Source organism: Rhincodon typus, chromosome 10 (assembly GCF_021869965.1).
Source record: "Rhincodon typus isolate 14 chromosome 10, sRhiTyp1.1, whole genome shotgun sequence".
Classification (NCBI taxonomy): domain Eukaryota; kingdom Metazoa; phylum Chordata; class Chondrichthyes; order Orectolobiformes; family Rhincodontidae; genus Rhincodon; species Rhincodon typus.
In genome coordinates, this window is record NC_063341.1 from 34,112,575 (window position 1) to 34,135,900 (window position 23,326).

Consider the following 23,326-nt stretch of genomic DNA (forward strand, 5'->3'; position numbering starts at 1 on the left):
CTGAAGGGTAACCCAAATTAAAAGCAAAAAAAGTTGGTAACAGGAAGTAGAAATGGTGGTAGGAAAACTAGAAGAGAAACAAAGCAGAGGATCAGGTATGCTTCAAATGTGAAAAGATGTCAAAAAGACAAAGTTAAGGATACTGTACCTGAATACATGTAGCATTATTAACAAGGTAGAGAATGTAAAGGCATAAAATAGAGGTAAATGGGTATGATTTAATTGCAATTACAGAAACATGGCTGCATGGTGACCAGGACTGGGAGTTGAACACTCAAGGTTATTCAACTTTTAGGAAGTGCCGACAAGGAACAGGAGGTGAAATTGTGTTGATAGTAATGAATTCAATCAATACATGCATAAGGAAGGCTCTCAGATTGGAAGAACAGTGTGTGGAATCGACTTGGGTGAAGTAAGAAACAGCAAGGGGCAGCAAACATTGGTTGGAGTTATTTATAGATCACCAAATAGCAGTGGCAGTGTGGGGCATGGTATTAAATCAGCAGATGGAAGAAGCATATAGCATGGACAACACAGTAATCATGGGTGACTTCAAACTACATGTACACCAGGTAAACCAACAGAGCACTAAAACTGTGCAGGACAAGTTTCCAGATTGTGTGAGGGATAATTTCCTAGAACAGCATGTTGACAAGCCAACAAGAGAATGGGCTATTTTTGATCTACTATCTAAGAAAGACTAATTAATAATCCTGTTGTAAAAGAACTTTTAGGGATGAATGACATAAATCTGATGTTTACATTATGTTTGAAAGTGAGGTAGCTCATTCAGAAGCTAGGGTGTTAAATTTGGATAAGGGAAATTACGAAGGCATGAGGCTCAAATTGGCTGAAGTAGTTTCAGAAAATAAATTAAAAGGCACGACTGTATATGCCATAGCCTTTAAAAAAAACTATTAGGTGACTTAGGGCAATTATACATTCCTTCATGGTGCAAAGACCTAAAAAGATATGTTGACCGTGGCTGACAAAGGAAATCAAGAGCTGTATAAAATTAAAAGAAAAGGCTTATAATGTTATCAGAAACGGTACTAAATCTGATGAAGAGGCTTTTAGAACATGACAAAAGATGATCAAAAATGACAAGGAAAGAGAACAGAATGTGAACAGTATCTAGCATAAAACAAAAAAAAAAACTATAAAATCTTTTATGGACACATAATTTGTAACTTTTAGTTCGAATGATGAGGTCCATTACAGGCAGAGTCAGGAGAATTTATAAATGGGAATAAATAAACGGTAGAAAGGCTAAATTATTAAATTGGGCAGAGTTTTATAGAGGCCTGGAGGATGTGTGCTATGACAATATTTGTGGCAGAATCACAGAAGTCCAATGAGATCTGTCTCAATATTGGGAGCAACTCAATGCATCTTTTAATACATTCTCTAGACAGGTGAGCTTTTTGCTGGGCAGTGGTGTGCTGTTAGTCAACTGGTATTATAGCTTGCCAACTGCCTTATTAATACCACAACATGCTTCATTAATGTTCAGCTTCGAGACTTAGCAAACGAACCAAACAAATTAAGATCAGATTTCTCAATATGGAAGTCAAAGCAGGTACCTGACAAATTCTGTTTGCTGCTGACTATGAGGAGCCTTTTTGTTGCTAAGCACCAAACAGCACCTGGAGATCTGGGGCAAATACATTCCTGCGGGGCCCATTTTTTGATTGTTGAGCAGGGTACAAGGAGGGCTTATTGGGAGTTCACTGCAAAAAAAGTGACAGGGAGTCAAAGCAGGGTAGGAATGCAGAGACATATGTAGAGATGGGGTGTGGACAATGATGAGGGAAACTGAATATGTACAGAAAGTAGGTTGAACAACATTAGAGAGGGTGCTGGGCTACGGAAAGGAAAGTTATTGGAAGTGACCAACACGGTGGAGCATAGGTTAGGATAGGCATCAAGGTGAAAAGGTCAGGGCTCAGGGGTACAGTTGGAGGCAGATGAAAATGGTCTGTTGGGTTAGTACGAGGTGAAAGTAGACATGAAGACTGGCAATCAGTACAAACTCCTTGCTGATGTATTATCAGAGCAGTCTTGACAAGCTGAAATGCCTACTCCTGTTCTTATCTTTGCTTTATTCCGTTCCAGTTGTTCTGTACAGAACTAAACTTTTTACCAACTCAATACAAATGCTATTGGGATTACTCTTTTCTTCCTCAAGGTTCAAGTGACTGCTCAGCAGCAGGTTTACTAGCTGGTTGTGCATCAATAATAACGTTACAAGTAAATCTAAATAAAAGTGCATAATTTTGGTAACTGAGATTTCAGAATCTGATTATATATTTAACGATCAACATAGGCAAAGTTGCATAAATCAAATTTATCAGCATCATTGACAGTATTATAACAGGAGAAAGATGATGTATTGTTTCATTCAACAGACTGAATCACAAGTAAACAACCACTTAATTAAAGCATTATTTAATTGCTCTTTGAAGAGATGTACTCAGATTTCAAAGCATGCATTTGTCTCATCTCTGCAGTCACTATTGCACTGATTCAAGTGTGAAATGTCAAGATATTGCATACATAAACATGACAGGAGAGACATAATTCTACTAAACAATTAAACTGTTACACTGAAAAGAAAACCATTTTAAGAAATGACCATTATTTAAAAATAGAAGTTTCAAATTGGCAGCAGCGCACTAAAGGTGGTTATTGTTTGATAGGAATGTTACCAGCCACTTATCATAACCAGATGACATTCTGTACATGAGCACAGATGGGTTCTGAAGGGTCTAGACCCTAAAGTCAGCCTTCCTGCTCCTCTGATGCTGCTTGGCCTGCTGTGTTCATCCAGCTCTGCACCTTGTTATCTTAGGTTTATATTCTAAACAGCTTCAAAGGGAACTGAATGCTGAGATGATTGACAAAACAGCCCCACACTTAACCTTTCAATGTAGGGATGGAAATTACTGAAGCCTAATTCAGACTTGGGACACTTGCCCTGAAAAACTCCTGCAGCATGTTTCAAGACTGAAATAATTAACCTGCAATAACTGCACATTTTTCTTACTGCTAGATATCATTCTCGCCAATGGAAATTTTCCATTGATTTCAATTTTTTAATTAAAGCTGACATTTTTGGTCAAATGCTAATATCTAGTCACTCTTGCCTGCAACACACCATCCTTTTGTCTGTGTTTGGACCAAGGCTAACATTAGATCTGGAGCCACAATCCAGAATAAAAAACCTAACTTGAAGATCAGTGAGCAGGTTGTTGGTGAGTGCAACTTAAGTACTGTTGAGAACACCTTCTATCACTTTGCCGATTGTTGATGGGGCAGTCATTTGTCAGATTGAATTTGTCCTTGCTTTTTGTGCTTAGGACAAATGGGGACAATTTTTCACCATCAGGTAGCTGCCAGTGAATAAAATAAGCTTGTAACAGACATGATCTGCTCCATTCAAGGCACGCTACTCTCATCAATTCCTTTCTTAATCTCAAAACCCTTTCTTAAATTACCACGTAATTTCTACTTGTAGGACAAATTCAGCTTCTCATGTCTCAACTTTGGTAACATGATAAATTGCCATTGCCTTCTCTCAAAGGTCTGATATTTCCTAAATTGGGACATAGTACCCCAGCTGACAGTCAAGGAGCAATTTAAAAGTTTAACAAAATACAAAATCAAAGTTATGTTTAAAAACTCTGCTGTTGTGATCCCAATCTGTATAGTCATCCGATATTCTGCTTATTTTATGGCTAGCCTCCATAGTTGAAGTTGATTTGACTTTGACACCCAGCTAGAAGCATTCCAACTGCAACTAGTCCCAACATGATGTAGAGATTGGTGCCTTGATAGAGATTTCAGCTGGTGGTGTTGTGAACAAGATTGGAGATATCTAGGTGCTGATAGTCCAAGCTCTGGGTTGCAATCCAAATTGCAGACACAGAAATAACCAACAGAAATGAGTGATCTCCTTCCTCAGAGATGGTGTTCAACACCAGCAGAGATACCAGGCATTGCCAGTCCTGTCTGCCTTTGTTCTCCTGAACACCATCACCTTTCTCCCACAAAAAGAACAGGTTTGACTTGGGAGTTATTGACTTTCTCCTCCTTTACTTCATTCTTGCAATGAATCTTTCTACTAGTAGACTAGTCGTCAGGACATTTTCCTACTCAAGGCAATTTAAAAAACAGCATCACCCCAGGCAACACTAAACTTCTTTCCAGTGGGTCCTTGATACTATCTGCAGCTTGGAGGGTCTTGCCATCTTTGCTTTTCAAACTGGCGTTTGTCCATGTGTTGTTGAGGGTTCATGCAATGAAAAGACATGCTTTTCAGCAAGTAGCTTCGTTTCCTTACCTTCTCGGTCCACAATTTATTCTTCAAATTACATTCTTTGTATAACTTCTTTTAAAACTAAGCCTTTTCAACTTAGCTCCTTCACACTCAGTTGTGTATACAAACCTGTAGGTGCATTCCTTATAAACTCTAATTGAAATTATACTGCCCTTTCTTATTCTTCTTTCCAAAATATCATTTTACAATCCTCTGCATTAATTTTCATCATCCACGTATCAGCTCATTCCACCAATCTATGTCCTGAACAAAAACAAAGTTGCTGGAAAAGCTCAGCAGGTCTGGCAGCATCTGTGGAGGAGAAAGCAGAGTTAACGTTTCGGGTCCTGCAACCCTTCCTCAGAACCTTCGTTTTTGTTCCCGATTTACAGCATCTGCAGTTCTTTTGGTTTTTAATCTATGTCCCGAGATTGCTACTATCCTCTTCGCTGTTTACACTTCCTAGTTGTGTTATGTGCCATCTTTAAATGCATGCTCAGGTCTAGGTCATAATATGTACAAGCAACAGGTTGAATACTCAGAACAGGGAACATGACCATAATTATACTTTCTCTTCTGTCAGAAGAAGAACTATTCACTACTGCTTTCTATCTTAGTCAATTTCATTTTCATGCCACCATTGCACCTTTTAACCCTGTTCTTTGACTTCACTAATAAATCTATTATGTTGCACTTGATCAGAAAGCTCTTACAGACATCAACTACACTCTCATAACTCATTATTTCAGTGAAAATATTTCAGGTAGAATTTGACTTGAACAGAACAGAAAACAAAGAACCCACTCCAAAATATTTTGTCAAATCAAACTACTTGACTCAAAGCACAACAAATACAATTAGACAAAGTAATTCAAACCACTTATTTTTTTCCTTTATTGGTGCTTGAACACGACATTGGATAATGTACCACTGAAGGTTTATTTACATACACATGGTCACAAAGTGTTTTCTTGTTTCTGATGAAAACTGTTACACAGGGCTAGATGAACAAGCTGATGACCTTAAGTTAATTGTCACTTCTACCATTGAAAAATATCCAAACCTTACGACTGATGAATTTACCACCTAGATATTAGCAATCAAATTAAGTGGTCTCAGCTACATTTTCTTGAATACAGAGAGTGACTACTATAGGCAAAGTTTAAAGACGCACAAAATTCTGTAGAATTTTGAATAACGGCTTTGAAAGTACTGAAAATACAAAATGAAAGGCATTATTAATTTACACTCCATGTAATCCTGTAAATTTAACTATTATGACAGCAATGTCACTATGAAAATCTTGTTGCCCACAAAAGTTACACTGAAAGTCTATGTTCAGAGGAATTCTGCAAAAATCAGATCTTCTAATATTTCCAGAGCCGAATCCCAAAACACTGCAATAGATATTGGTCACATGTTCCTCAAGTTGGTTTTATACGAGCTACAAGTACAAATGGACGTGCAGACACGTTGGCTCTGAAAGAAGGCGTTAAACAGATTAAAACTGCAAAATATTAAGTAACTAGACCAGTGAGGTAACAAGGCACGTCCTCAAATAAAAAGCCAACCCTTATTTGCCTAGTATTTCTAGTGTCTATATAACCAAAGATAACCAAAAACAAATTGAAAATAAAGACCCACTAAAAACAATGTTCACACTTGCAAATATGCAATTTGTACTGCTAAGTACAATTCACAAATAATGTTAGAACTTTTGCTGTATACTTACCTTCTTCTACCATTTACTATAGCTGAAATCACCATGAGTTCTGAAAAGCAGAGTTTTTGTTTGATGCCATTATTTTCCTGTAACCAGGTTTAAGATGAGAGGTATATTAAGCCATAACAATTCATCAAGATGGAAGAAAACTGATGAATTATTTTTATTTGGATTTTTAAAAAGTCCACAATTTGTGAGCTAAACTCAGTGCTTCAAATATATTAAAAAGGTTGCAGATTGAAATTGCACTTTTACATTCAAAACAAAATGGTTCAATTATTGTGAATACTCCATATTTATGCTTAATTGGCCAATATTCAAATACAGAATGCTTTCTCATTATTAGATTACACATCCTGAGTGAGCTAACAATAAAGCTGTTCCCTATCTTCATTTAGTCCCAAAAGTGAATCTGAAATTTTGAACTGGAAGACCCTACCCACAATAGCATTACAGTTATCAATTCCTGAACCAAGAGTTATCGCTTGTGTGGTAGACTGACCATAAGCAGATAATATCTGCTGAATGTACATTAAACACTGCATTCAAAACTGCTTAAGCCTTTTTCACTTTGGCATCTAAGTTTACATTCAACCCAAAACAGATTTAAGGACGCTGAAGGAAAATTTGAACCAACCAATATTATTCTAATTCTACACATTTTTTCCCCTCAACTTAGAATTTGTAAGTGTAGATTTTTACTTCCAAGACACTAAAAGATAATTGAATGCAACCCAGAACTGAAAGATCATAAGAATGCAGATGTCTGCAATTTCCTTGCCCATAAACTAAGAAAGAAACTGTACTGAAATCAGCAAGAGGCACAAGAATTTTGGACGAAGTGGAAAAATTTACAGCAAAAACTCAGAAAACACCTCTAAGTTTCAAAGTATGCGATATTGTACAGTATCCCAGAATTTATTTTTAGAGATCAGCAGGGGTAGTGGCTCTAAACTGGCTTGAGTTCCAGGATTCTGGAAAACTATACTATTTGCTTGCGATGCAGATTTCCTAAGTCAAAGTCAAGTTGCTTCATCTCGAGTTTCTTGTGGAAAGCATAAGGATCTCTATTAAAACTTAACAAAGGGAACCCTGATTGAGGCTCTGAATTTTTGTAATAACAACTGATTTAACAAAAATATCAAACAAAATTCTGTTTCGTCCAACACTGTATCCTGATTTATAATGTGGTAAAGTAACTTGAACAAATACTCCCATAGAATATTACTTTTAAAGATTCTCCTCCTCTAAAGAGTACCTACACTCAGACCTTCTGCATTATAATGCTGCAGATGTACAGATGCATAAATAGTGTACACTTCAAAACTCACTAGTCTTCATAGTCCTTGTAACAAAAATGCAGTGAAATCAGTTTTCCCCATAAGGAAGAAATTATGGCTTAATGTACTAATTTAATAGACTGGAGTACAATTCCAACACTCAAAAGCAACAATTGGTTTAAGATTACATCAGCAAGATCTCATCAGAACATTTGCCCAATTTTTTTGTTTAATGTTTTCACAACATCTCAGGTGGATTTGCTCAAGACACTAATAATTTTAAAATAAGTTTCATGCATTTTTCCAGAAATTACTGAACTTTTAAAAACTGCAGATGTTAAAAGGCTATTTCTGTTTAGAACTTGAACGGGAGCCTGAATGAGAGGATCCAGAAGACGATCCACTGCGCCTGCAAAAGACAAAAATAATCAACAAGGTATGCAAAACTGTATTTCGGGAAACTACAGTTACATTATAAGTAACACTTCTAAATTAAGATACCGAAAGTAAACATTGCATCTAATCTAAAGCCCACAACCTGCGTGAAGAAGTGTCCTCCAACTTTTTAATTCCAATAGTCTCATTTAATTTTTTTTTGTTAATAGATGGTTTCTGCAGAGATGTTTAACTCTATTAATCCTGTACACTAATCTTATTCTACAGAAGCCCAAACCTTTCTGCAGACCAAGATCTTGAGTCAGAACGTCTAGTTTTTTTGCGGCCACTTGAGGATGATGACCTGGAACGGCTTCGTTTTTTGCCTCTTTCAGAGGATGACGATGATCGAGAACTTGAGCGAGATCTCTTCCTTGGAGATGAAGATCCCCGGCGTGATCTAGAGCTAGATTTTGATTGATTGGGAGAAAGTTAGATTTATGCCAACTATTACGCCAACAGATTTAAGGTCACATTTGACTGTTTTAGCTGGTTTAATTTTAACAGGATCTTTCAGTGCAAGGTAATCACAACTGCACAAGGATCTCTTAACAAGTAAACTTCATTTAGATACCTGCAGTAATGAAAGCCAAATATTATAGATTTTTATTCAAGAATCCCAGATGAAACCTTGGCGGCTCAAAAGCGCATCTACTGGCATGACAACTATGACTAATTAAGCTAATAATGCATCAACTTTTATTTACATAGCAAGTGATCAGTTAAGGCAAGAGATGGGGATAGGATAGGCGTGTGCTCAAATCATATGAGCATTTTCTAATCTAGAGTTGCCCAACCTATTTACTTTCACAATCCTGCACCCAAACTGGAACAAATTTACCAAGTGCACTTAATGTTTTTATTTTTCCATTGCTTTTTCTTGGTAAATTTTAAAAATTTAGGAGGCCTACTTTCAGCACTATTGCCTCACTTCTGAAATACATGTGAATCAGGAATAGCCAAGATCTGCTTATGTCAACATGCATGCAAACTTGTTAATGGGAATGTTTTAATTCTGAACTTTTATGGTGCATATCTACATTGCTTATGAAGGCAAGAAGCTGGGCAATCCTCTTCTAATCCACTTTAACACAGAATACAATGAGAATTATACAATACCAAAAGATTTAAACTTAAAATATAGGAGATTGACATAGCAAGTGCCCAGCAGTAACAATGTCTTGTTTCAGACAGGAGCAGTTTGCCAGCAGCTAAGAATACGGGTTTGGGTATTTTGAATCATTTAAAAGAAAAAAAAAAAAAATCAATTTTTGCTGACAATGAATGAAAATAAACTGTACAGAAATGTCACTCAAGCAGATACAGTGCTGAACTAGACACTGTGCATGAAGCCCAGCAAAACCACCTACCCAACTTTTAAGTAATCAGAAAAACAACAGTACATTAAGTTTTGAGCTTATAGTATCTATAGGAGTACCAACTGTTTCTGAAAGAAAGAGTTTTCCACCTAACTCTTCAGCCTTTTAATTAAATCAAATACTCGTTAATTCATTTTTAAAAATGTACTTTAAGAACAGGGAATAAATTTTGATTTATGAACTAAACAGCACCATTCCGTTGAAAAGGTATGTGACAAAATATTAAATGTTTCTTACTCCACTTGTTTAGGATACAGCAAGATCAAATTGTGCAATATAAAGAATCTCTTCTAATTCTTGTTCATAATTTAGTGACAGATTAATTACTAACTTTCAAGCACTAAGTTTGAAATGTAATTTGGACAGACAGCAAATAAAACTTCCAAGCTCATTTTCTCTTCCTTATGGGGAGAAATCACCACAGGTTTTTCTAGTGAAGTCTTCATTGATTGTAAGCAGCACAGTTAAATAGTCAGGAAAATTTGCTAGCTGGTATAGCTATGCAAAAGGAATCTGGTCAGATTACACTCTTTATATATTGTACTACATTAAAAGGGACTTATAAATGCAAGAAATGGTTGACTATTCTTCTTAACATGTTCCTCAGATTCTATTTCACTGAGCCTTCTTTCTGCTTCATTTCCTGTTCTGTTCAGTAGATAGCTAGTGCCCACCTCATCCAGTTGGATTTTTTTTTTTTTTTTGAGTTTGTTTGCCTGCAGTAGGTATCTGATCAGTTCTGTCAATTGTTTATTGGTCAAAAGATACCACTCAGATCTAATAATAAATCATCCTTTGAGTACTGTGTTCAGAGCTGAAATACAACAACTGCACAGGCACCATGTCCAGATTGAAAAAAGCACATTCGTTTTTTTCAATATCATGAAATATCTTCCCAATCAGAATGGTGTTGAGGGCCACAAGTTGCATTCAAAGCTAGGGTTTTGAGAGACTATTCAAAGTCTCTTGGCAGCAGGGCAGTCGAGTAAATGCAGCAGTAATCTTCATGATCTCTCTTACAGTGATAATACTTTTCAGTTAGGAAAAAAAGTACTGAAAGATATAATACAACTGGATGCAAGTCAGAGAGAAAAAAAATGAGAAGATCAAAAAGTTAAGAAGGGGTATTAAACTCAAATTACACAAAGCCTAATGTGACATCCTGGCAACATGAGCAAGGTGCTTGGAAGTTATTTGAAGACATTGCATTAGTAGGCACTTTGGTATTTCTTAGGGAATAAAGTGAATTTAGTGGATACTATTTCCCAGATGTAAGGTATTCAACTTGATCTGTACAGGTAGCTTGACTAACTCTAGATGTCCTCACTGCTTTTGAGGCAGTCCTAGCCATTACCAGAAATTAATGCTGGTTCCATTTGAATAAAAGGGTTTGGTGTCTATTTCCAGGATCCTTTGTAAATCACTTAAATCTAGGTCAAGTACTTGTCATCCAAACTCTAGAATGTTTCCATTCCAATGCCACCTGGGAGCGAGGAGCCAAATGTTGAGTTTGGAATGTCTCTTTTACTGCCTGTTGCAACTTCCAGCAGTACCACACATTGAACCCTGCACTCCTAGTCCCATATCAACAGTGAAACATGGAGCTGGGGATATAACAATCAGGGTACATAATTCCTCTTCTGCAGAGGAAACTTGTCTACCTTTTGCAGTAATGAAACAAACTTCTACTCTTCCCACAAAATAGTCAGGTTTCTCACACTTCAGATGATGCTCCTCTTTTTGCACTGTTCATTCATCATGTTGCTGTTTGCACTGAGCATCATTTCAGCATAACCTCATTTCATTTTCCAAGTCTCTTCACCATCTATTCAAGCAACTTTAAATCTTCCATTTAGTGCAATTCTTCATTATTAGACCCACTATCTCCTTCTGGCCCTCCCCAGCCTGCCATAACGTCCACTACCTCTGTCATAACCTCAACCCAGCCCACACCTCAATTACTCTGATCTGTTGTTCCCGAGATGTAGGCTTTTCTTTTAAACTCTTGAAGGGGAAAGTTCAACTCGAGCATTGTTTAACACTTCAAACAAAAGGACACTTTGCTGACCTTGTTGACACCCAAAGACACCTGATCCTATATTCAGAAAAGTCTGTAAATGGCCAAGAAACCTTCCTGCCTGAAACAAACATATGGTTTGCATTTATCAATCAATGGAAATAGGTCTTGTACTGCATCTAAAAGCTCAAAAATATACAAACTCAAATGGATGGAACTCATGTCTCAAGTTCTGCCCAATTTAGAACAGATCTTGTACACCAAACCAACAAATATCAAAGGAGAACTAGGCCACACAAAGTTCTTCCACAAAAAAAAATTTAAAAAGTTACATGCAAGGAGGAACAGAACTGCTCCTATTTGGCTTCTCAAAAAAAAAAAAAAAACTGCTGTCAGCTCATCCCCATTCTTAAGACCTGAGATCAGCTAGACCAGTTGTCACATGCAACTTAGCACTTCAAATGAATAGAAGTGGAAGATCAGGAAAAAAATTAAGAGATTCAGAAAAGCACTTTTTCCTTTGCGGTAATTTCAAAACCATGCCACGTAGTTCCTCCAGTTAAAGAATATGCTGGTGCTTGTGTCAAAAAAACCAAGATTGGATTAATCTAAGAAAATCACATAATACATCTAAAAACAGTCATACTGATATTCAGATTTAAGATGCAAAGAACTGTTGCATCATATGTTATACGAGATAAAATCATTAAGCAAAGCAACTTTCTGCTAGCCGGAGCCGTTTCATTTTAATTGTTGTAGATTTTAAAATTCCTGCCAAATATGCCACCCTTAAAACACTGAATACAAGATATTCTCAAATTGCAAAAGATCTTTTGAAAAATTCCATACTTGCCTCCAGCAAATTAAAACGCATAAATTGAAATGCATCACAAGAGTTATAATTTTCACTTTGTTAACACGATTGCATGGCCCTTGGGTTATATACTGCTGTAATGACACCATGGTTTTAAGAGGTGTAATTTTGTCCTGTTTGTTTTTAAATGAAGAAAGGTCGAGGCAGAGGTACCAGCTGAGCAGTCTACTCAGAGCAGACAATAGAAAATTTGAATTGTTTTGACGAGTCTTGATTACATACAGAACTCTGCTGTGTTATGGACTAGACTAAACTCCTTCAAAATATATTAAGATGATAGTCTAAACCCTAACTTTTTCTCATTTTAAAGAAAAGTGGGAGGGGTTGCACTGCCAACGCAATTCAATTGGTTAAATTACTGGAGATTTAAGCTCAACACATTAATTTTACACTACAGTTAAAATACAGACAAAAACATAAAAAGATAGAGTAAATAGAGTGAACTGTTTGAGGGCCTTGGGGAATCTTTTTTAAAAAAAAGTTAGAACAACAGAAGCAGCCTGAATGAGCAGGATCAAGCTCCCACAGAACCAGGGTGTTTAGGTTTAGCTTTCTGCAGTTACTGGGATCTTGAAGCTGCATATGGAAGCTTTTATTCCTCTGTTACAGCTAAAAGCTGGGGTTCTCTTCCTGCTGCTAGAGTTGCATGAGACACTATTTTACTTAATTTGCCTTTGCCATATGCGTGTTTATGGGATGTGACTGTATTGGAACAATTAGTCTATTGAAAATCTTTACAAAATAATAGTTAGTTAGGCAATTTTTATAAAAAATTGCATTTTAACTAGAGCATAAGAATCAAGTGTGTTTTGCTTCACGTCAAATAGTTTGACCAATCAATTGCATCTGGAATGCAACACCTTACATTTACCTTTAAAATAAGAAAAAGTTAGGGTCTAGGCTATCTTCTTAATATATTTTGAGGGGGTTTGGTCTGGTCTGGTCCATAATACTGCAGGGTATTGTATGTAATTATGACGAGTCAAAATATGTTTTCTTTCTTGATTTGGAACAGTTCGTTTAGGTCCAATGACGCATAATAGTGGATGAGAACATCCCGAGGCATAAAACATGCACAAGCTAAGACAAATTCCACATAACATTTAATGAAAGAAAATGTGCAAAACAAGCAATACAATCTAACGTTTGGAAACAGTTTCTAAATATACACTAACTGCTTTGCCAAGCGTTCAAGAAGTAAAATGACCCAGATTTATAATGTACAAAACTAGATGCCACTTAAGAAAAATATTGCTTCTACATTTTGAATTTGACTTTTAATGAAATGAAAACCATTTGAACAAATTTGTTTATTAAAAGTTGCACAGCAGGGTGCCAGTGGACGACAGCTGATTTGGTAAAAGCAGTACAAAAATTCTTTGCATTAAGAGAGAAACTGCATTCCTTGTATCACACTTAAGAGTCATCATGTTCTGGGCCCAATTTTTTAATTAACGTTGAAAGGGGTTGGAATGATGTTCAGAAATTTAAAAAGGCATGACATATTTAGCAACTAGCTGGCAGTTTTATTCAGTGTTGAAAATGAAGCAAATTCAGGCCCAGTTTAATAGTTAAGTATGAAAGACCAATCCAGAATAGTCTCATGCAAGATTATGTGGCAACTAATTGGACTCAAAGACGGCCACATGTTCTTGGCTTTACTCCTTGGAAAATAAGTCATCAATAAGCAAAAGGAAAGGTGAAGTATAGTATTTGAATAATTATTTAAATACTTTGCATTGTCAGATTATGTGAAAGATGTGTTAAGAAAAGTGCTGAGGAAGTCACTTGCTTAAACTACAAAACTGTGGAACACTAACCAAAGATGAACCGACTATGAAACAAAGTAATGATAGAACATAACGTAAGGTTAGAGAATGGTAGTCATCGATTGCCAGGGCTTTCATAATTTTGGATCTATACATTTGATTATTTATTGTTTCTTTGAGGTAGTTATGAGAGATCTTTCTTTTTGGATCATAAAAAGATAGATTGAATTTTTTTGAAATAGTGAAAACCTTTGGAAATTTAGAGGTTTACAGAAAACATGCACAGATCTCCAAAATGTAGAAGATTAATGTTCACAATCAACAGGCAAGAATTTAAAAGGGAAGGATGTGTCAACAGCTATACAAAGGTCTGCTCAAACTGCATATCAGATACTTTTCTATGCACCACAACCTAGCAAGGATACAGTGGCCTCGAAAGGAGCACAGCACAGATTCAACAAAATACAACCAGGAATCCAAAGCTTTAATTAACAAGAAAGATTGCTTGAACTGCGTTTGTAATTCTTGATATATAGAAGGTTAAGCAGTGATTTGATGAAGGTTTTTAGAATTTAGAAAGGAAACGATAGGGTAGATACAAAGAAATCTTTGAGGATGATGGAACAAAGGACAGAAGACAACTGTAAAACCCCAGCTACATCGTTCAGGAGAGAAGCTAGGAAGCACTTCACAAATGACTGCAGAAATGTAGAACTCTATCCCACAAAAAGGCAGCAAATGCTAGCTCAGTTAATAATTTTGAATGCTAAGATGATAGATTTTTGTTAGCTAAGTATAGGAATAAGGAGTCAAGGTGTGTGTTAGGAATTTGCTGGTGAGGATCCCACTGAATAGCAGGTCAGGCTCAGAAGGCTGAATGACCTATTCCTGTTCCTATGTTTTTCTATTATATACATGAATGTTTAAATCTATCTTCAGTTATCATTTACAAACTGTAACTATACTTAATAGCACCAGATATCAAGCAAATCTTTATTGGTGAAATTTCTTGACAAATGCAATTTCAATTTTATTAATATTTCTAATATTAATGCAAAATCTACTCAACATTGCACGCAGCAGGCTTGGCCTTGTAATATATTAATTATTCACTGCGACATTATATTGTCTTATTATACAGATATTGAGGTGCTTATTCTTAACTGGAGGCCAGGTTTTCAGACTTCAGTCATCTATTAAATCTATGAAAAAATAATAATTGAGATGGTCAAATGATGTGGGCCACTACATTTCATAATACATTTTGCTACTGAGCAGCAAGATCAAAAACCTTTTCCCCTGATGTTGACGGTTACCCACTTATAGCATGCTCTGAGAGATTACTGCCAAATGTTGAATATTAAAAGGAGTTAAAGAAAATTAATTGCACCCCATTCCTTCAACAATTATATAACGGCTTCTTTGAAATGGTCCTAGCAACACAACAATTAGAAATCAGAAGATTCAATGTACTTATGTGAAGAGATTCTGCAATTTGGTCTCAATTTTTTCTGATCATGCTCAGACTGTGGTACAGTTTTGGAGGTACCCATTGTTCTGGCAACTTTCCCAAGAAATGATTCTTAGCCAATGTCAACATGGAGTTTGGGTGTCTGAGATGCATCATAAAGCACAATGCCCATACCTGAAAAATGCTCACATTTCAGGAGGGGTTAATGCATAGTATTTAAAAACACTAGTTCATTTCCTAGCTCTCCAAAGATTAATTTTGGCATAGTTACTGCCATCCTGGTCAAGATCAAACATTATTAGGACATTTATCAAACAATGGTCATTCATCATTAAGTGCTGTTTTATATACCTATTAAATATTAACTGTATGCTAAATCTGTCCCGTGCAGATAATTAGTGACAGCAGACACTAAAGATAATGAAGTCATTATTTCACTTGTGCACGCACCAAACCACAATTTTACGTGAAAGCAACTGGGCCAAAAAATTGTGTGGGCAAGTGAAGTAGCAGAGTTTTTAATCTGAAAGTGTTACTGGGCTGAAAGTATTACTGCATGCAGGAAACTGAAACAGTTAAATAATTGACCCTTTCAGTTTATACAATATCCTTTCAGGTTGATGCAAATCCAGTAATGCAGTCAACTGTGTTACTACTTGAATGGCAATATTGATGGAATGAAAAGGAGTTAAGTTGTCCTTTTCCCGTGAAGTACTTTTTAAACTCTCCAAGGAGGAGAGAATGTTACCCCATTCACCTTGACTTCGACCGGGCTGATCTAGATTGACCTCTGGAGCTGGAACGTGACCTGGATCTGGAAGTGGTAGAACTTCTGGTCCGGGACCTGCAATAAAATGGCAAAGATTTTCCAATACCAAATTTAAATATAAGCTGCATAAAACTTGAAACTAGAAGTGCTTCTTCAATTTCACCAAAAAACAACTACTTGGTAACTAACTACCGCCCACAAAAGAAAACAAATCTACCTAGTAGTCAAACTGAGCGAATACAAATCAAATCATGGATTTTCAAGGGGAAATAACCAAAAATGTAACCATAACCAAAAACCAAGCAAAACAAACCCTCAATTTCATCACTTAGCACTTATAAAAAATACCAACTGTGTTATTTTTTTAATGGGTAGTAGATGGCAAATATCAAGTTAGCCTTGTAAGAGAGAGTTATACCAAAAATAGCTATCAAACATGAGATGAACATCCACCTGATATTTCTATACTATATTAACAACTCCAGAATAGTTTTTAAGAAAACTATTTTTAATGCAACACTTCATTCTACTTCCTGTAAACAGGAAGGATAGTTAAAATTAAATCAATTAAAACTGCTTGATTTTCAAAAAAGAAACCAGAAATGTAGTCATCTGTACAATAAAATGGAAATATGCATACTCAAGCAGACAGTTTAGAAAAGTAAGAAGAAACAAGCAGCATTGGCTTTAATTTCTCATATTATTTGCACCAGCTTACATTAGCTGCCAAACAAGTTATTTCTGGATTTAAACTTTAACAAAATTACTATTCAAATTGTCAGTCTCATGTTCATTTAATATGGTTAAACTTCACTTAATATACTTTTCTAGATACATTTATGTGACTACCTTTATAACATCTCAACTTTTCAAAACAACTATGAATTCCAAATATTACAGTAAATTCTTAACAGTCTCGATTATTGTAAATCAGATTGCTACATTATTAGAGCTTCTTGCTTTACATTTATGTAAATAACTTGACAGAGCTTGGGATAAAGGAAAATTTGAACCAAAATAGGAATTATTATGATGGCTTAAGAACAATGTTATTCATTTAAAGGATTCGGGGTATTTTCAACTAACCTCACCGCTAAGAGATGCAATTTACATCTGGGAACAAAGAGCCAAAAGGATACCAACTGATGAATGGAATTATCAGAAAGCAATATGAAAGTTCAGACATTGGCAAATTAAATAGATAGTTGGTTCCATTAACAACAGAAAAAAAAAAGACTTGTTGCTGTATGATACAACGTATTTGTTCAATGCTATTGCACATAGTACACTTCTCTGATCCCCAGTCAAATGTGAGGATTAATAACCATGGGAATACACAGGGAAACAAAGATGATTTGAATAGCAAAAGAAAATTACAATTGTGCTCCATGAGAGTAAGGAGGCTTTCAAGTTCAATCTTTCATAAATTATGAAAAAAATTAGTATCATTGATCCAATCAAGTTGGTTCAAAAAGGGTGTGTAAAGGAATCAAGGAATAAGTTAAAGGGAAGGCTTATAAAGTGAATATAAAAATGTGAAACTGAGTCTCATTTGCTCACTTTTACATTATTATAAATAGGTTCTTGAGGAAATATGACAAAACAGGTAATAAAGACTGCAACATATCAGAAAGGACTGATTCTTAGGGTCTCCTGACACCACCAAATTAAACCTCAGAATTTTGGAAACACCTACATGTTTCAGTATCTAAAGACAACAAAATTGAAGCATTATGATTAAAGCTCTGTAATTTTTGATCTTAGGGCAACTGTAGAATACAGTAGATAATATAGTAATTTAGATGATTACTAGAAGTAATCTAAAAGCCATCTCCTAAAGGAAGGAATGTAACTTCAGATGCAACACTTGACTCAAAACTTCAAAATCACATGAACAAACATTTAAAAGAAAGAAGTTAAACTGATACTGACATTTTGCCCGGTGTCACCCTTGACCTGTACCCGTTTACCTGGACCTTGAACTGGAATGAGCAGTGGAAGATGAAGAAGACCGAGATGAATGTGACTTGGAGCGACTCCTGCTTTTGGGAGGCTTCTTTTCATCTTCACTTGCATCTAGATTATACTTTGAGAGATCACCATCCTCATCATCATCATCATCATCCTGGAAAGTGTCATATGGTTACACACAGAGCACATGAAATTGGATGTTTCTCACTTCTTGATTTAACAAGTTACAGTATAAAAACAAGCCCATCACATGTTCAAAGCAGTAGCTTTTCTCAACAGGTTGCCCTGCCCAAACAAAGCAGCTGTGTGGGCAAACTGGTCTTGACTAACTTCATGGTCAGTCAATAGTTATGACTCTAAGGAGAGTCAGCTTGATTTAACCCAAATAGAAACCCTAACCGATTCACAGCATTTCATCCAGTCTTTGGCTGGCTTCAGGAGAAAACAGAAGAAAAACACAAATTAGATTGAAACAACCATTATTTTAAGAGGAATGACCTCATTTGACAAATTAATGTTTTATCTGGTTCTGTGAATTTCATGTTTTCTTCCTGATGCGCTCACTGTTTTGAAGCTCAAAAAAATAATCAATGTAGGTCCTTGACTTAAAGTTCTCACTGATAGAGAACGTATCTTCCATATTTTCTCCTTCTCTTGCTTTCCACATGGTCAGATGCATCTTTCTGACTTGTGGCAAAACTATGGCTTTAGGGGGTGTATTTTGTCCTTTTTTTTGAAAGAGAGGTTTTAAGGCAGAGGTGCCGAACATTGTACTCAGAGCCATTAGAGTAAACAGCTTGAGGCGCCTTGGGTTTTTTTTTTTTAAAAAAAGTAGGAACAACAGAAGTAGTCTGAATGGGTAGGGCAAGTTCCCACTGAATCAGGATCTGGAGTTTTCTTTTTCAGTAGTAGCAGCTGCTGGATCTTAAAGCTGGGTTGAAGCTGTAATACATCTCTTCCTGCTAGATTGCAGATTTGCCTTATGCTAAGGGTGTGTTATGGAATGTTTCTATATTAGAGCAGGAACTGTTGAGCAGTCAAATCTATTATTCTGTTAAGTTTTCCCACAGAGTTGTTATTCCAATTTCTTCCTTTTGTATTTTAACTTTCGCATATGAATACAGTGCGTTTTACTTCAAATCTGGTGGTTTGACTAATCGAAATGCATCCGGAATACAATGACTGATACTTACCATTAAGAAAAAAAGGTAGTGTCTAGCCTATCTTAAACATATTTTGAGGGTTTAGTTTGGTCTATAACGGACTACTCCAGCAACCAATGCAGCTGTAGTTAGGAAGGCGAAACTAGTGTTACTCTAACCTAAAGAAGCAGTTTTATCTTTTATTCTGCTGCAGGTGCAATTAAAATAAAGCTTATTTTCAGAAGATGCCTATACATTTCTGAAGAAAAAACATAATTCAGAAATATGACAAAACAATTTATTTGCTTTGATTGAAAGTGAAAGCATGCAAATTTTGCAGCATCTCTTACACTCAGGAGCCCTTAATGCACTAGTGATTAATGAATTACTTTTGCTGAAGCATAGTTAAATCTTCTGTTGTTGAAATATAAATTTCTGTCTTGCCATGTGTCTGAGGAAGCACTCATTTATTTCAAATACTTCAGTTTTATATATGCAGCAACTTCTGCTAATGTTGAGCTTTCACTGTCGTAAAATGCTCCAAAGGCGTTTTAAAACAAATATTTAATGAACTATTGAGCTTGAGGCATATATTAACATTTAAAGAGTGCTAGTCAGTTGTTACATATTTCTCAACCACTCAGTACAGTTTAGTACAACAGATTGGTCATGTTATTTTTCTACACCTTATGAGCAGTTAAGCTTGTAACTCATTCAAATCTACCATCCGCTACTACACATGCTCAAATTCATTAGCTGGTAAATAAGCCCATTTGGGAATTAAAAGCCAAAATAACCATTTCCTAATTTTTGAAATAAATGATAGCTTAGTTCAAAACAATTACTGAACCTAAATTTAACTAAATGATGTCTGGTTTCTGGGTAACATAACCTTCATGTTCAAATATGCAAATAGGGAAAATAAATTCATAATTAACTAAGGATTCATTTTACTGACTTAAGTCTAGTATCCAGTGAAACATGTGCTACAAAGTACAGCAACAAGGTTATATTTGATTCCTGAAATCACTGAAAATTATCCAGAAACTGGTCAAGTCTAAGTCATAAGAATTGAGCTAACTTACAGCAGTGATCTCAGACAGTAAATCTCAAAGCAGGGAACAAGTGCAGTGGCTTTGAATTAATCTGACAAAGACCAAACATTAAGCATCAAGGGTCATCAACAGAGTGAACATCAGAACAGCTTTGCTTAATGTAACTCCACTGCACTGAACTGAACGCATATGGAAGCTGCTTAAAGAACCATGAATTTTGGAATAACATCAGGAAACAGATTAAAAGGTACTGGAGCGAGTACACAGCATTTCTTTTCCCAATTCCAAAACTTGTTTTTTACTACAATGATTTTATTACCTGATTAAAATAGCAACTTGCAGCATATTTTCAAGAAAAAAATGCTGCCCCATTTTTGCAGCAGCAGCGGGAGCAGTGAGAGCAAGGACCAGGGGCTGCCAGGAGGTAAGTTTCCCATTTAAATACTTACCTCATGGAATCAGCGGCCTCCATTTTTGCAGCAGCAGCGGGAGCGGTGAGAGCGAGGACCAGGGGGCTGCCGGGAAGGTAAGTTCTTCATTTCGGCAGTGGAACTGAGTGGGAGTGGCCGAATTGCGCTCTGGGAAGGTGAGTGAACTGATATATTTGGGCAGTGGCTAAACCCGAGACACTACACGTGTACTGTCTCCCACCCGCCTTCCTCCTCTAACCAAAAAAAAAAAAGACTCTGTGGTGTGTTGATAAGGTAAGGCTTTTGTTTTTCTTTAATAGTGTGCTAGTAAGTAGAGTGATTAGTAAAAATTTTTTTCATTTCATTTATCTATTATTTGATATTATAGTTGGAATAAGCTAAGCTTAAGAGTAAAAATGGCAGGAGATCCCAGACCTGTGTTATGCTCCTCTTGCTCAATGTGGGAGCTCCGGGGCGTGGCTGACGTCCCTGACTCCCACACGTGCAGGAAGTGTATCCAGCTGCAGCTCTTGTTCGACCGCATGACAGCTCTGGAGCTGCGGATGGACTCACTTTGGAGCATCCGCAATGCTGACGAAGTCGTGGATAGCATGTTTAGCAAATTGGTCACACCGCAGATTAGGATTGCTGAGGGAGAAAGGGAATGAGTGACCAAAAGACAGAGAAAAAGCAGGAAGGCAGTGCAGGTGTCCCCGGCAGTCATCTCCCTCCAAAACCGGTATACCGTTTTGGATACTGTTGGGGGAGATGGCTCACCAGGGGAAGGCAGCAGTAGCCAGGTTCATGGCACCATGGCTGGCTCTGCTGTACATAAGGGCGGAAAAAGAGTGGAAGGGCTATAGTCATAGGGGATTCGATTGTAAGGGGAGTAGATAGGCGGTTCTGTGGTCGAAAACGAGACTCCCAAATGGTATGTTGACTCCCAGGTGCACGGGTCAGGGATCTCTCAGGTCGACTGCAGGTCTGAAGGGGGAAGGTGAACAGCCAGCTGTCTTGGTGCATATAGGCACCAATAATAAAGGTAATAAACGGGATGAAGTCCTACAAGCAGAATTTAGGGAGTTAGGAGCCAAGTTAAAAAGTAGGACCTCAGGAGGTAGTAATCTCAGGATTACTACCAGTGCCACGTGCTAGTCAGAGTAGAAATGAAAGAATAGACAGGATAAATGAGTGGCTTCAGAGTTGGTGCAGGAGGGAGGGGTTCAGATTTTTGGGACATTGGGACCATTACAAAATCGGATGGTCTACACCTGGGCAGGACTGGAACCAATGTCCTAGGGGCTGCTTTTGCTAACGCTGTTGGGGAGGGTTTAAACTAATGTGGCGGGGGAACGGGAACCAAATGAGGTGGTTAGTGGACAGTAAGGAGGTAGTAACGAAAGCCTGTAAGGAAGTAGATAATGAAGTCAGTGTGACTAAGGGGAAGAGTAGGCAGAGAGCAGATGATGAACGCAAAGGGACAGGTGGTCTGAGGTGCATTTGTTTTAACGCGAGAAGTGTAGGTAAAGCAGATGAATTTAGGCCTTGGACTAGTACCTGGGAGTATGATGTTATTGCTATTACTGAGACTCAGTTGAGGGAAGGGCAAGATTGGCAACTAAATGTCCCAGGATATAGATGCTTCAGGCGGGATAGAGAGGGAGGTAAAAAAAGGGGTGGAGGAGTTGCATTACTGGTCAGAGAGGATATCACAGCTGTGCTGAAGGAGGGCACTATGGAAGACTCGAGCAGTTAGGCAATATAGGCAGAGCTCAGAAATAGGAAGGGTGCGGTAACAATGTTGGGGCTGTACTACAGGCCTCCCAACAGCGAGTGAGAGATAGAGGTACAAATATGTAGACAGACTATGGAAAGATGTAGGAGCAACATGGTGGTGGTGATGGGAGATTTTAAATTTTCCCAACATTGACTGGGATTCACTTAGTGTTAGGGGTTTAGATGGAGCAGAATTTGTAAGGAGCATCCAGGAGGGTTTTATAGAGCTTTATGTAAATAGCCCAACTCGGGAAGGGGCCATACTGGACCTGGTGGTGTTGGGGAATGAGCCCGGCCAGGTGGTTGAAGTTTCAGTCAGGGATTATTTTGGGAATAGCGATCACAATTCCGTAAGTTTTACAATACTCATGGACAAAGACGAGAGTGGTCCTAAAGGAAGAGTGCTAAATTGGGGGAAGGCCAACTGTAGCAAAATATGGCAGGAGCTGGGGAATGTGGATTGGGAGCAGCTGTTTGAGGTTAAATCCACATTTGATATGTGGGAGGCTTTTAAAGAAAGGTTGATTAGAGTGCAGGACAGACATGTCCCTGTGAAAATGAAGGATAGAAAGGGCAAGATTAGGGAACCATGGATGACAGGTGAAACTGAGACTAGCAAAGAGGAAAAAGGAAGCATACATAAGGTCTAAGCGACTGAAAACAGACAAAGCTTTGGAAGAATATCAGGAAAGTAGGCCCAATCTGAAACGAGGAATTAAGAGGGCTAAAAGGGGTCATGAAATATCTTTAGCAAACAGGGTTAAGGAAAATCCCAAAGCCTTTTATTCGTACATAAAGGAGGAAGAGGGTAACTAGAGAAAGGGTTGGCCCACTGAAGGACAAAGGAGGGAAGTTATGTGAGGTGTCAGAGAAAATGAGTGAGATTCTTAATGAGTACTTTGCATCGGTATTCACCGAGGAGAGGGACATGATGGAT

General features: G+C 37.2%; 1 protein-coding gene across 2 annotated transcripts in view; it reads right to left on the reverse strand.

Annotated features, from left to right (window-relative positions):
* Positions 1 to 5,188: 5,188 nt before the first annotated feature.
* zranb2 (zinc finger, RAN-binding domain containing 2) overlaps positions 5,189 to 23,326 on the reverse strand; it is a 57,061-nt gene continuing 38,923 nt past the window's right edge. The window contains exons 7-10 of one of the 2 annotated variants that reach the window (XM_048601672.1): positions 18,006 to 18,160; positions 16,024 to 16,110; positions 7,995 to 8,162; positions 5,189 to 7,730 (exon numbers count right to left, since the gene is read on the reverse strand). In XM_048601672.1, coding sequence (XP_048457629.1) covers positions 7,667 to 7,730; positions 7,995 to 8,162; positions 16,024 to 16,110; positions 18,006 to 18,160 — 474 coding nt within the window. In that variant the 3' untranslated portion in view covers positions 5,189 to 7,666. Of the gene's footprint in view, positions 7,731 to 7,994; positions 8,163 to 12,955; positions 14,998 to 16,023; positions 16,111 to 18,005; positions 18,161 to 23,326 lie in introns of those variants that run through there. The other variant, XM_048601673.1, reaches the window with a different exon arrangement.